Here is a 15,230-nt window from a genome sequence, read left to right as displayed (position 1 = left end):
GCTGACTTCTGGTGGTGCTGAGAATCGCCTGCTGAGCTGAAGGTGGGGAGCACAAAACAGAACAAACAGAGCCAAAAATCTCCATCTTCATTGCTCTCCAGATGGGTCTGCAGCTCCTCGTGTCTGTGCTGGCACAGGGAGTGCAGGTGGGACTGGGCAGGGGCTCTTCCATTCCTTTGGTCTGAGACTGTTTGGTGCTCTTGTAATCCAGAAACTGCTGCCCTCTGAGCTCTGACAGGCTCCTGGGACTGACATCATTGCCATACTAAAAGAAAGTCATTACCAGCCAACACACTTCAAATTACCTTGGAGGTGGCTTCCACCTGTTTCTAAGAGCAGACGAGAGCATTTGTGGATGATCACCTTCCTTGCTATCTGAAGTTTTAGACTGCTGTACACTGTATGTAAGCTAAAACGACACCAAACATTGGTCAAAGGGATTCAGTGGGCATGCAATAACTACTTTGCATCCTAACCATGTAATGCAAAATGCATGAGGTGTTACCTTTCTTTCCTGGCCTGTGCAGAGATGTCACTGAGGAATTAAGGACAGCATCAACTCAGAAGAAAAACCGTGAAAGCTGAATGCATTTTTGTACTTTAAACTTTCCTTTTGGAAAGAGGAATGTCCATCTCGTTCAACAACATTTGCAATCTCAGTACTTTCATAAGGCTAACTTGGAGAACCCTTTCTTGACCTAACTTGATATTTAAACTAATTTTACCTAAGGAAAAGCTGAATACAAATGCAGTGGGGAATTTAAAATTTGACCTAGAATGTTGAACTTATAGTTGACCTTTAACTGCTCCTAGATTACCCAGGGTTTACAGCCATCCAATGTATCATTGGAAGGGTCATTTCCTGCAGGACCTAAATCCAATCATATGACTTGTGACCTCTTGGATTAGATTTATGACCTTGCAAGGTCAGTCTTTAACTCCTTCTAGAGTGTTAAGTTGCAAAGAGAGCATTGTATGTCATTAGAAATGCAGATTTCTCCAGTGCAGTAATAAGTTTTGGAATGACCTTTAATTCCAGTTCACAAGACACCGCTGATTTTCAAATAAGATTAAGACTTTGTAGTTATCCCTACCATTTCTGAATTTAGAAGAATTAAGACTTTGTAGTTACCCCTACCATTTCTTTATTTAGAAATAAGTAAACATATACATTGAAGATACCAAAAATGCATCAGTATTTGCAAACTTGCAAATAGAATGCAATGACCTACCTCCATGTCAAGGTATTTAAACAAAAGAGACACTTCATTTTCAGCTTTACTACAAATTAATGACTCAGTTACTCAACATAGATATACAGGCTTTCTTTATGTGTTCATATGTGTAATTCGTGTCTGTAATCTGTTAGGCAGGAATCATCCCTTTTCTTAACGTATTGACAGTGTCTGGTCCAGTTTGACTTTGCTCTCTGATTACCATGAAAATAAAGGCATTGAACAGATTCACTCCTTCAATATGGAGTTTTACTAGAGTGAAAGTAAAAACCACAAGATTTCTCTGGTTAACCATAAAATTCAATAGACTGGCACAATTGCATTTTCAACAGAAATCAAAGTTAAGCACCGTAAGCACGAGTTTTTCTAGAGATCAGTTTCTGAGTTAGGCACCAAACACAAGGACTTATTGAGACACTATCCCAAAACTTTGTGTGAAAATATGAAGCAGCTCTCCTTCAAAGGTGTCCACTTAAATGTCAGACCCCAGATGATGACTCCAAACATTTCTGTTGTCACCTGTTGAGAAATACGTGAGAAACTCTGCTTGTGTTTCCTTTCCCTGCCCTTCAGATCCCACGAGGCCACGCGCCTTCCGCTGCAGCGGCCGCGCCTGCAACCCTCCCGTGGGGAACCTGGCCACGGGAAGGACACCAGTGACCAGCACCATGTGTGGCCAGAACAGCACTGAGCTCTTCTGCTTCTACCCAGAGCAGAACCTCCTCCACCACCTCTCCCCCGGCTGCGGGCAGCCCCGCTGCGCCAAGTGCAACATCAACCAGCCTGACAACTCCCATCTCCCTGCTGACATGACAGATGATTTTTTTGCAAACCCCATCTCCTGGTGGCAGTCTGCCCAAGGGGTGCACAGAGAAGAAATCAGACTGGACTTTGAAACAGAATTCTACCTGACCCACGTCATTGCTGTGTTCAAGTCACCTCGCCCAGCTGCGATGGTGTTGGAAAGGTCCCAGGATTATGGGCAGACTTGGAGGCCCTACAAGTATTTCTCTGTCAACTGTACAGCTACTTTTGGGCTCCAGGATGATCTCGTTGAGGAAGGCTCCATGTGCACTTCCAGGTATTCAGATGCAGTGCCCTGCACCAGAGGGGAGGTAAGCAATAATTGAGGTTTGGACTAAGTTTAATGTCAAACAGCTCAAGACTGCCAGAAAGCCAGAGAGTGTATCTCAAAGAGATACTGTGCATGTAAATTAAGAAAGGTATCCCTTCCCTGAAGGCTTTGTGCTAAGCAAATAATGGGGAAGACAAGGAGAAATTATATACACATCAATGATAGAAATGCTTTAGCAAATTCATTTTATGAGAGCTCACAGGATAATATGAACATTGCCTGATTTTACACTGCAGATGACCAAAACTGAACTAGAATTCTAGCAAATGTAGGGAAACACACATCTATAGAGTCTGATTTATCCAAACCATTTCCAATTTAGGATGGCATGAACTGCATGATCCTTCTTTTTCTTCTCTATATAAAAAGTCTTAGATGATTGGCTCACTTTTAAACACATTATTCCTCCAAGTTCAATGTTTTCTTGCTTTCCCTTTTCTTGCTGGTGGTGACTATGGCTGATTGTACCAAGCCATAGGCTGCAGGAATGAAACTGCTTGGAAGCAGAGGTGGGAGTGAGCAGCCAGGATTCATTATTTAATGGTGGGAAAAGCCCTCCCTTCCTATGAATACTCTGATTTGTTTTTAAGCACAAGCAAAAGAGTGTTTTCTAAAGAAATGTACAATTGTTCTGATAAGTTCCTCTCAGAAGAACATTAACTACTGATTAGAGCCTTTTCATCCATTAATCTTGAAACAGTTCAGATGGGAAAGACCATAAACATCATTGGTATCATTCATGTGCCTGTAACAGGCTAAGAAATCTCTCTGCATATTAGAAACCTGGAATGGACCATCTGGAGTAGTCATTCTGCTGGTCAGTTATCATTATTCATTTCATGTCCAAGTTAAATGCAAGTCAAATGCATCCAAATGTCTTCTGTAGGGAGGTTACAATTTGCCACGTCAAGAATCTCAGCAAGTAATATATTTTTCCATTCTTGTGTGCCTTCCAATCAAAAATCTGGAAGTACTTTGCAAAACCCAGCTAATGATCTTCAGCACACACACAAGGGTTCTGCTGCCATTTCACAGATGAGAAAAGAGCAGCACAGGAAGGTGAAGGGTTTTGTAAGAGAGGACAATTCTGGTTGAGTTAGGGACAGAATACAGAGTCTGAGGGAAATGCCTTGGCCTTAAATACAAAATAACCCTTCCCTCTCTAGTACAGTATCCCCTGCACTAGGCTGACTTTAGCGCTTACTTAACCTTGGGGAATATCATGAAGACCATGTGCTGCTGCTACAACACGTCTGAGAAGTGGATGACAGAAAATCAAATATTAAAACATTCATCCTATGCAAGCCTCTTGATTACAAGTGTCAAAGTGATTCTGTCAATTTGGGTGGCAACTACACTTAAATGAGTACGTGTGTGCTTAATCAATCTATGGCATGGTAGGAGATGTCAGGAAACAATAGTAACAATAAGAACAGTCCTAAATTTACAGGTTACAGATCCCAAATACTTTCAGGAACATGAATTGAATCAGTGCAGAGGTGACTGCCTCCATGGGACAAGTGCTGGAGCTTTAAAGCAGCACAGAGGAATCTGTACAGCAACTTAACAGAGGACGAGACAAATACTGTTTCACAGCACATTAACCAAAAAAGGTTGTCAGGGTCTGGACAGACTTTACAGAGACCTCTCAATCAATCCAAGAAATGTCCCTGTGGCAAGGGTGCAGAAGCACCAAGTTTCCAGGTCAGCAGTATGACATAGCAGATTCTTTTGTGAACTGAAATAAAGGAAAGCAGAGTGTGGCTATTTACAGTGACACCTGATCGGGTTTGCCTGAGTGACACTGCTGCTGTTACTGCAGCTCTCAGGGGAGCTTTGCCCACACACCTCAGAACTGCAATTTTACACCTTGTTTTGAAGATGTCACAAAAGTCACCAGGGCATCCCCTCAAGCACTGGCTCCAGTGACTTTGAAGGCAGCTGACTGAATCCCCACCAGGATTTCCTTCAGTCTTCTCTGCTTCTTTTTCACCTCCATTCTGACCTACCCAGTTACTGATTTTGGCTAAACCTTGGATTGCTGAGGGGCTCACATCACAAGCTGACAGCACGTCTGAAATGATCAAAACTGTTCCAACTTAAGTGCTAATTAATGCTCTGACATAAATGCCAGTTTTCCTTACTGAGGGGTTTGAAGTCATTTTCACCACATGAGACTCAGGTTATTCTTGGGTCCTATTCATTCTGAGAACAGACACAAATTCCTTTTCAAACAGGGTACAAAAGGAATAAAAAAAAAATTAAACCCATGCTGGGACACATCATGAAACAAGATTTCAGGTCAACTGGCTTCCAGAACTGAGAATGTAGGCATGAAAGAGGAAGGTGCGAGAGGTGCAGTAACCTACAGACTTTTTAAACTGAACTACGTCTCATTCAGCACATTCTGGCCACCAAAACCAGAAAGAGTTTCTTCCTAAAAGCAAGGTAAAAAATTTGTCAGAAGAGAAAATTTTAGGAGACTAGAATGGAGCAAAAGACTTTTGGATGGGTGACATGACAATGTCACAGCAGAACATAAGATAAGGCATATCCCTTGTCTCTGGTAGATTGCCCCTTATTTTTCACCTCTGACAGGGTCACATATCTCCATTCCATCTCAGATAAGATACATCTGAGACAGAAGGCATTGGGGAACACCTCATACAGAAATGCAAGATTACTCTCTAATACATCTTTTCCATTTTCTTTTACTCAAGCATTTGTTAAATCCCTTACTCCTGTTCAGATCCAGAGCACCTTAGTAGATAGAATCTATCTATCTGAAATCGTAGGATTCTCATCATTAGTTCATTAACTAAAACCAATATCACATTTTCAAGGTCTGTTCATCATCTGTAAGTCCATCTACAGGAAATATTGGCATGGAGTTCTATGAATCAATTGAGGTATTTTTTACCCACTTGTCCATCCATCTGTTCTTCTAACTTAAAAACACTGTACTATATAGGCATGGAGCCTAAAATGAGCCTCCAGGTCAGCTAACATAAACCAAAACTTTGGCCTAAACAAAAGGAGAAATTAACAGAGCATTGCATCAGGCATCAATGTGAGCTGCAGTTCAAACATCATGTGGGGGGGGAAAAGGGACTGAAATGTTTGAACCTGCATCCTGACAGCACGTGCACTTGAGGGTCTGAGAGATTAAGAGCACATTTTTAATAAACTGGAATATCAGGAAATGAAAACAAATGTTCTCCTGCATTGAATGGGATGTTTGCATGAAAGGAAGACGTTAGCATGCAAAGTGGGGTGGAACACTGACCTGCTCATAACCACCAGGCCCAGAAGGAGACCCTTCCCCTTCTGGGTCCAGCCAGTGGAAGGGAGTTCTGAATCAAAGGCTGGTTCATTTATGTGAGTGTCTGTGTGACAGATGACACCAATGAAGTGTGATATAATAAACCCATTACTGGAATTCACTGGGGGCTGGAAGAATTGTGTATGCCTGAATTAAGGAACTGGTTTCTATGGCAACATGTTAAGTGTGCCTTGCACAGGAGACCTGTTCATTCTCCGTTTTGTATCCTGTGGTGACCTCTTTAGGGACAGGAGTCTCCAGCAGTGCCTTTTGTCAAAGATGAGTGGACCCTCTGTAGCTAAAAGACATTTAATCACTCTTCTAAGCACACTCCCCTTGGTGAATGCCAGACCAGGACAGGTTGTGATGGGTGCTTCAAAAGCCACCAGAGAGAAGCCAGAGTCAACCCTGTGGAAAGGCTTTTCTTCTGCACTGACTCTGAAGCTCTGCTGCCTTTCTCCATCCATGGGGACCTCCTGCACCCAAGCACCAAACCAGGCCAGGGACAAGGCTCTGTGTGGGATGCATGGATCCTGTTCCAAGGACCTGCATTTCCCACAGTCTTTTCTCAAGCCTCTCTTTTACTGTATTCATGCCAAACCTTTTGATAAACAAAGAAGTATTCCCTGTGCACACACACACCCCCACACCCCTCATTAAAAGGCAACATCAATAATTCAAGAGGTCACCACTGAGGCTTCAGTGACTTCTTAGAGTTCTGATCTCATATGGCAGTGGGGTGGGTGGAAAGAAACCTGCTCAGCACATCACAAGGTTGAATTCCCCATAGCTAGGATTCAAAGCCTAGTGTTTGAATTGATTCAAAGTCTAGCACTTCAGTGAATTATCCAACAGTCGCCAGGACTGGCCTCTGAAAGTTGCATGATGCTCAGGTTATTCCAGCTTCCAGCTGGAAGGGATTCCAGGAGGGATTAGTCACTAGTGTAGGTAAGTGCCTGATTGGTGTGACTAGGGCTGTCTGTTCAGCATTTTGTTTAACTTGAGCTGCAGAGCAGGCAGAATGCAGAGGCAGGCTGAGAGGAAGCAGTGAACAGCAGCAGTGTAAACAGGCTGATAGCACTGCCAGCCCTGCTTCCCTGGAGGAAGAATTAAGGGGCTCAAGGATTTGTCTCTGAAGGGAATTTGAACTGACTCAGACTAGCCCAGCAATCCCATCCCTGGCAAGTGAACTGGAGGAGGGCACCAAGTGTCCTACTCTGACCTGCTTTGTGATGAACCATTTCAGAAATGTTTGGAACATTGTAAATCAGCCAGAAGGACACAGCAGTGGGTTTTTTAGCATTGCATATGAATTTTCTGAACACACAAAGCAGCAGATATCAACTTATTTTTTCTTATCACCTTTTTTTATAAAACCTTAGTGGAGTTGAAGCCATTGTTTTTTTTTTACTCCAGGTTTCAAGTGTGAAAAAAATTGTTGCCTAAAATGCTATGAAATGTAGTAATTTATTGTTGTGATTTTCAAACTCCAGGCAAAAGAACACTTAAATATTTGCTCTACAGTTGTCCACACTTCACTGTGACAGTGAGATTGTACATTTAGCCAAGTCTGTTCATGTGTAAGATTTCAGCCAAGACCTAGAGATGTAAATGGCTCCACTTACAAGAAATGGATGCTCTCCTATGAGAACACAGCTTGGTTGACATGGGCTGACACTGATGGTGATGGGGTGTTTCAACTTTCCCTGACAATCCAGCAAACAGTGAAATGAGCCTCCCTGTTTTCAGCCCAGTTCCCAGTCAGGCTGTTGCATCACAGAACTCCTGTGGCACCCTTTGCCATTTCAGAGCAAGCACCATCTCTTGTAATGAAAAAGGACATTGCATTTTGTGGGAGCATGGAAATGTTCTCACATCCCCACATAAGGGGCTGCTACCTAGAAAGGAAGGAGTTTTGCCCATTCCCTCTATACAAACTGAAAACTGAAGGGTTTTCTGTCCAATAATCTAGATTTTGTGTTCCAACTACATTACCTGTCTCATAGAAGGTACTGCTTCTCCTACAACCTTTGCCTTCTTGCATGGATGTACATCTGCAGATAACCTGAACCTACAGAATACAATGTGTTTGAGGAAAAGAAAAAGTCTGCCTTGCTCTTAGATTTGCCTGACTTCAATTATGCCATAATCATATTAGCAGCTGTGCCTAAATATTAATATTAAAATGCCACATCAGCTGGATTAGTGGAATAACCTCAAAGCAAATGCAAACTAAAGGCTCATCAATCCTTTCTGATTAGGAGTATACAGAATGAATTTAGGATGCCACTGTCTTGGTGGTAGCTGAGTTTACCCAGATCAAAGAAATTTCAAAAATCAAAAGAACAATTATTTCTTTAACAAGCTTCCATATTCCATACTAAGCTTTGGTTTCTAAGCTTTGTTCTCTGGAAGGACAGAAAAGCAGCAGATCTTGGCTGAAAAACACCATTCCATGAGTTGTCAGAATAGACCTTCTGGGAGAAAAGTTAGGTTTTCTCTGTGCTCCAAACAGTAAATCAGAAAAAAAGACTACTGTATCACAAGATAGAAGTCCATCAAATAAAACAGGATATAAGTCACTGGCTAGGAAAAATCCTGAGACAATTGCTTACTGTTCCTTTAAGAACAAAATCAACTCACATGGAAATCTCTTAATGAAGAGGATTTAGGAGTGATGAGAGTTTTTATTGCAGCTTCCTTCTGATGGACTCAGTATAAGCACACAGACATTTCTCACCTCATTAACCTGAGTGTGTGCAACATGATGAACACAGCTTAAGGATGATTTGTAATATCAAATTCTTGCTCTGCATAAGGATCCTCTTTTCAGGAGGCCATGCATTGGCACTGCCCTCCATTTATGATTCATATTCCTTGACCTTAGGCTATGAGTTTGCAAGGGGGAACATTTGTTGTGTCCACATCTCTTCTGACTAATACTGGCTGAAAGATCAGGTTAAGAAAACAGAATTAGATGCATCAGGAATGAAGAAGCAAAACCTATGGCAAGAAATCAAAAATCTGAGACACTGTCTCCAAAATGAAGATGATCTCTTGATTGTTGACAAAACAATGTGAGGCGGTGCCAACTTGCATACAGCAAACCCAGTCACCTAACAGTGGCTGCCTTTTAGCTCTGCACACTTACAGCATTTTCCTGACTTCTTGCTCGGAGGAAGGTCAGGAGAGGACAGGGACCATCTTTTTGAGGCGCAGCTGACTGACTTTTGAGAATGAGAATGACAAATATGCGCTCGGTGGCAGATATGCAGATAAGCACGAACATCCCACTCAGCATTCAGCTCCAGTGCCAGCTCCTGGTTATAAGAGAAACTCACGGCCTAGGATGGATTTGCACCAAGGGTTAAATTACAGAGGTGCTGCACACCTTCAGCTTCCACCCAGTTCAATGGAAAGATTTCTAGGGTGTCCCTAAGCAGACTCAGTCACCATCAGATTTTCTTCTGCAGCTGTGCCTGTGCTGCTTTCATGACAGCTGCACACTGATATTTAGGGAAACAACTGGGAGATTTCAGAGCAGTCCATTACAGCAAAAAAAAAAAGAGAACAGAGTTTGCTACCAGATAGAGATTTCATTAGAGGAGAAGTAGTTTTACAGTGAAAATCATGGGAAGCTCTTTTCAAAACTTGCACCTTAATTAAAAGAAAACGCTTATTTTTCATTATACTCTCTTCATATTTTTTACATGAATGTAATGGAAAACTGAAAATTCACACAGTATCTCTGGGAAATGAAAAAGTAATAATATTTCTGCTTTTCTGCAAAAGGCAGAAGTCAAATGTCTATCTGTATATGAAGAATTTGCTTCATGGGCTTTAGAATTACCAACCTTGGGAACTGAAATATAAGGAACAAAACCAGTGAAAAGGTGAAATGTCTCCTCCTACAGCTCATGACTCTAGAAGCTCAATAATACTTAGATCCATTTATAATCTAATCTTTAATACATTCATGCATCAATGGTTGAGATGGCCAAATCTTATCTCTTGCCTGTGATTATTAAAATTGCATGTATGGATATTCATCTCCAGGAATTCTCAGGGAATTTTCCAGATACAAATCTATTAATATTCCTCCCATTGCACAAAGTACTTGAATACCAATATTCCATTTTTATGGAAAGAAAACAGTGCATAAAACTGAGCTGCTACTGAAATCAATCCAGAACAGCATGAGGCCCTGGTTACTTGCTGAGCATTATAGTGAGCAATTGTGCTGGGGCTGGGACCAAATAGTTGCATTCCCCACTTTGTATTTTCATCAAAGCAATACCTTCTCCTTTTTTAAAGAAATAAAATTATTCCCTAAATCATATAAAATTGTCAACCCATATGTATAGCCACCACCAATCTCTCCTTATTTAGGATCCATTTTTCTTTAGGGTACTATAAACCCAAACACATTCATTTAAAACATAGTCATGCATTCATAACACAGAAAAAAGTTTAGGGAGTTGATTTTGTTGGGTTATCTATTTATTTTTAGCTAAATTATGCATTTATGGAAAAATAATTCCTAGGATATAAGGTGAGATACCATTTCTTTTTAAAAAACTATCCCAATCTAGAATTATTTGAATCAATACATATAGTAGACTAATGAGGAGAAATTACAGGTACTAACATCTTTTTCTTGACAGTACAGCAATCTATATGTTAAGGAACCACTTTCTGACTGGCACTTTCATGTGAGATGGAACATTCAGTCAAATATTAAAAGTGAGCCAAGAGACGATGATTACATTGTGCAATTGCCAGTGCCCAAGGATTTTAACCACCAATATTTCAAGGAGAATGAGGCATCCAGAAGAGAGAGAAATTCCATTTTCTAGTTTTACTCATATGTGAAATAAACGCTAAACTGATTTAATTATTAAATCAAACTGCAACCTCTGTGAAAAACCTACTTCTATTGGCACAATATATCTGCTGATCAAAATGTCTTTGATTTTTACAAAGTTAAGGAAGGTTAATTCCTTACTGGAGGTTGAATCCTAGAAGAACATTTAAGCAGCTCCCAGAAGACCCCAGCAGTGTTATGTCACCCAAATCAGATCTTTAACACTTAACAAGACTTGCCTTGGGAGAAATAAGGACAAGCAAACCCAGTCTCACCAGTGAGCTTATCCCAGACAGAAATGTGTCATGAATTAATCATACAAACAAACTCTTGTACCTCAGCTGGAATGGAATACTGTTTTTTTTCTTAAAAGGATGCCACAATCCCTATGGGACTTCCAAGCTATTAATGTCTCCACTCACAAATGGTGTTCTGTGTTCTAATGGGATATGGAAAATGCCAAAGCAACTCCTCTCAAGAGAGGCAAGGCCAGAAATGAAAATATTTGCAAAACAATAAAGCCACAGGAAACCAAACCTTTTTCTAAGCTGTCAAGCAAAGAAACGAGAAACAAAACAGCTTGGTGGAAGCAAGTGGCCCTTTGGTGAGAGAAGAGCCCCTGACAGCTGCTCTTTGCCTAAGGACCTCAGTGCTCTCAGAATGCCAATTACGACATGGGGAGGATGGATAATTGACTGGAGACCCCAAAATATGAATCCATCTGTTCAAACTTGTCATACCATGTACAAAATAGGTTTCTAGTAGCACACAGGATTTTCTTCACACCTACCATAGTACAGTGCAAGACTAATGCTGTCAAGAAGATAGTGTCAGAGAGGAAAAAGAAATGTTTTAGCCATTATCTGCCTATTTTTTTCAGACAGACCCAGTAAAAACTCCTTTCCTTCACCTCATTCACCCTTCCTCTCTATCTCCTGTGAGGAGTCCCATAGCTGCTCACAGCTGGGATCTCTGGCACAGACATGGGGCGTCTTGCTCAGCCTTGTATAAGGTACAAAGCAAAGTGACACAGAGTCCCCAGGCAGTGCAGAGGAGAGTGGCTTTATTGCAAGAACCAGGCCTTTTTAAGCAGTTTTAGCAATTTACACAGTTTTAAGGCACAACAAGCTCAAGCCAAGCAAGCACCACGATGTGGGCACGTGGCAGTCACACAGCGCGGCTCTCACAGCTCTCACATCTCTCTACCTCTATTCCAGCTGGGTCACTCTCCCATATTTCCCTTCTGCTTAGCCTAAGTAGCAGCCCTGAGCCATGATTTTACAAGGGTAACAAGGCCCTTATTTTATAAGGCTTTTCTTATATGCAACAGTATAAGAAGGTGACTGGCAGGAGCAGAGCAGATCTTGCAGAAACCAATGCTTTATCAATTACCTTTCAGATGTCTATTTTATGGAGTGAAGTGCCTCTAGCATTTGTGTTCTTAAGCCATTTATGTGGTGGGTATCCTCTGGAGGTCCATCTGAAAGGAGATACCATTTTAACTAAGTATAGAAAACCATAGACAATAATGCTAAGTGTGAGAAAAAAAGTGTGTTATAAGAGCTAGTGACTAAATAAACTGCTTTACCCTCAATTCCTCTGGTTTATGCCAATTTAAATAGTTTCACAGGGACTTTTAACCATTCTTCAAGACCTCTGAGCTCAGAAGGCTCTTCAGAACTTTTCCACCCAGTTTCCTGCCTTGGTCTTAGTTTAGCTGACCAAATGGGAAGGAGAGATGTGTGTGTCTGTACACAACCAGGTGCTCAGGACACTCAGAATCCACTCCGCCTCTGTGGGATCCACAGGGGACTGGGAAAGAGACAGGGTTCATATAATGACTTCCACCAAAAGATCAGACCATCCTGGATTAGGGGAACTGGACAGACATGCAGATTTGGTCTTTGTCCTGTGAATCCACCAGCAAGGGGAATGCTGGGCACCTGGACAAAACAGAATGAGCCATTTGCTTATGGTTCCATTGGCCAGGGGAATGCAGACATCAGGGTGGAAACGCCTGGGCTATTTTGTCATGGCTTCATTGGTCAGGGGAATGTGGGCACCTGCATTGCACAGCCTGGGCAATCTGCCCACAGCTCTATCAAACAAGGAGCTGTGGGCATCTCTGATCTCACCAAGCAAGGCTATCTGCAGCTTTGTAAGTAGCTGACAGTATAAGAGAAGAGAATTAAAATAAAATTTAAAAAAAAAAAGAAAGAACAGAGTTAATCAAATAGAAAACACTGTGGACAGGTGGGAGAGGTACAACTGCCTTTGCTGGGTTCTGTGCAAAGCCTGGCAGCTGATTCTGTTAGTTAAGGATATTTATCTCCCTATGTGCCATCAACATGCAACTGAACTATCTTCTAGGCATGCACCTCAAGCTCTTTTGTGGCTCCTGCAAGCTAAAAGGAGCAAAAGTATTTTACATGCTATAAACATTTAAACTGATCAGTTCACTAGGAAGAAAGAAAAAGCAAAACAGAGAGGGAGAAAAAGGGAATCCCTATGGAAACAAAGATTTCACTCTGCTAATACTAACAGAGTGAGTCAGACAGAGACTGTCACCACTTATAAAGCAGGGCCAAAGAATCCCAAGGGTAAATACCTCTGCCATGATGGAAAAATTCAAGCAGAGGAGAAAACTACTGTCAAATTGGACAGTATTGGACAAATTAGCACATCTAAGCCTGGAAACAGTGCTAACAGTTCTCTATTTCACTGGCCAGGACTGTGCTGCAGCCCTCCATTATCAACCTCTCCCAAAAGCAACAGAAACAAGCACACCACAAGAGATAGAGAAGGGTAGAGAGCTGGTGAGCTAAAATACAACAGTCACTGTTAAACATCAAGTTAGAACTGTGATGCTCAAAGCCCAGCTGTTGCTGCTTTGGGGAACTATCAAACAGCAGAAATGCTGTGACAAAAGAGTAACAAGCTGCAGAGAGCCAGCAGGCACCAAGCGCCTCAGGTCCTGTGAACTCAGTGCTCTGTAGCTGTTTATGAGTAATAAACCACCTGGCTGTGTGCAGGCAGGGCTCTCTCAGTGCTCACTTGCCCTAAGCTAAGCTGTGTTTCCACCATAGTTCAAGTGACCTGGGAAAAAAGTCTGATCACAGTTCCCACTTCTTTCACAGATGCCCTTGGTGCCTTTGTTTACCTGACTCTAGAACTCATGCTAAAGTCATGCTCCTAAAATGCTTCCAGAAATTGGGATGGCATGAACACTGCATTTATACCAATAAACCTTGGATTTCTCTGAGTGACACTGTTGCCACTGGGCTCAGAAACACAAGGAAGTAGAGCTACCTTGTCCTTGACATATTGCCTGAACTGCAAGAAGTGAGGGTTTAATGCTTTTCCCTAAAGATCAGCTTGGGATATTTGCTGTGTAAGCAGAGCACTATTGTCAGCTGTGGGATGTGAACTTTCTTTCTTTCAGGTGATTTATCGTGCCTTAAGTCCAGCCAACAAGATCGAAGACCCTTACAGCCCTGAGGCTCAGGATCTCCTGAAGCTCACCAACCTCCGCCTGCTTCTGTTGAAAAGGCAGGAATGTCCCTGCCATGGCTCAGGATTGGTAGAGAAACCCCAAAGATTTGCCCACTATGCCATTTATGACCTGATCATCCGGGGGAGCTGCTTTTGCAATGGGCATGCAGAGGAATGTGAGCTTGCCAACAGGACAGGAGTGATGGAGAACATGGTGAGTCCCAGCCATTTATCAGCTTGCCTGACTTGCTACTTGCTTCTGCTGCCTCAGCCTCAATGTACATTTTATGTGTGATCCTGTCCCAGCCTCCCTACACTTATCCAAAAAAGGGCAGCACAGTCAATCCACATTACTGAAATCAGCACTGCTCTGGGAAAATATTTCCTATACTCCTTTCTACAGTTTCATGTATAATAACTGATAAAAACTCTGGAACTCTTAAACTCAATAAATTGCTAAAAACCATGGACCTCAAGATACCTATAAATTGAAGGGGCTCTTCATAATTGAAACAGAGATCCAACCCCAAATATAATGAGTGAAATCTCCTACTTATATGCCTGCACAGAACTGAACTAATATCTTTGACATAAAGTCTGCCCTGGGCAGAATTTCAGCATCAGATCTCAGATTTTCTGAGTCTGTGTGACATGAGCAGTTCTGTCATGCTCAGGGTTTCAGCTATCACTTTTAGACTTTCAACCTTCTGTTACTTTCACAACATAGACAGCAACGTTCAAGATGTGAAAATAACATCTGCTCTCCCACTCTTTTATCCATGCATCTTAAAATAAGTTAGATTTTTTTTAAAGCCAAACCTTGTAGTAAAATTATTCTGTAGTATTTGGAGAGTCCCTTCCCTGTTCAATCTTTTATCTGCATTTGACTCCAGTTGTGCACAAGAGTTGTGTTTAAATGCACACTCAGACATTGAAATTCAGAGGAAATAACTGATGACTCCTTTTTGATTTAGCTGCAAGCATTGTGTAGAGAACTGTAATAACAATCATGAGCAGATTTAATCTAATCAAATATCCAGGTACATCTACACACATACATCAGAGATGGAATTCAAGCTACTTCAAACTAGTCAATATCTCCCCTGGATCCAGAAATCTCTGTCTCTGTATTGGGTTTTGAAAACCCAAATAACCCTTAAAACTATAGCCCCCAGTGCACTC

General features: G+C 41.7%; 1 protein-coding gene across 1 annotated transcript in view; it reads left to right on the top strand.

Moving 5' to 3' along the window:
• The window catches only part of LOC135453234 (netrin-4-like), a 44,569-nt gene that overhangs the window by 5,169 nt on the left and 24,170 nt on the right, over window positions 1–15,230 (top strand). Inside the window, exons 2-3 of the mRNA XM_064724051.1 lie at window positions 1,809–2,350; window positions 13,999–14,262. Coding sequence (XP_064580121.1) covers window positions 1,809–2,350; window positions 13,999–14,262 — 806 coding nt within the window. The remainder of the gene's footprint in view (window positions 1–1,808; window positions 2,351–13,998; window positions 14,263–15,230) is intronic.

This window comes from Zonotrichia leucophrys, chromosome 12, assembly GCF_028769735.1.
Source record: "Zonotrichia leucophrys gambelii isolate GWCS_2022_RI chromosome 12, RI_Zleu_2.0, whole genome shotgun sequence".
In the NCBI taxonomy this organism is placed as follows: Eukaryota; Metazoa; Chordata; class Aves; order Passeriformes; family Passerellidae; genus Zonotrichia; species Zonotrichia leucophrys.
This window is presented reverse-complemented; position numbering and strand designations above follow the sequence as displayed.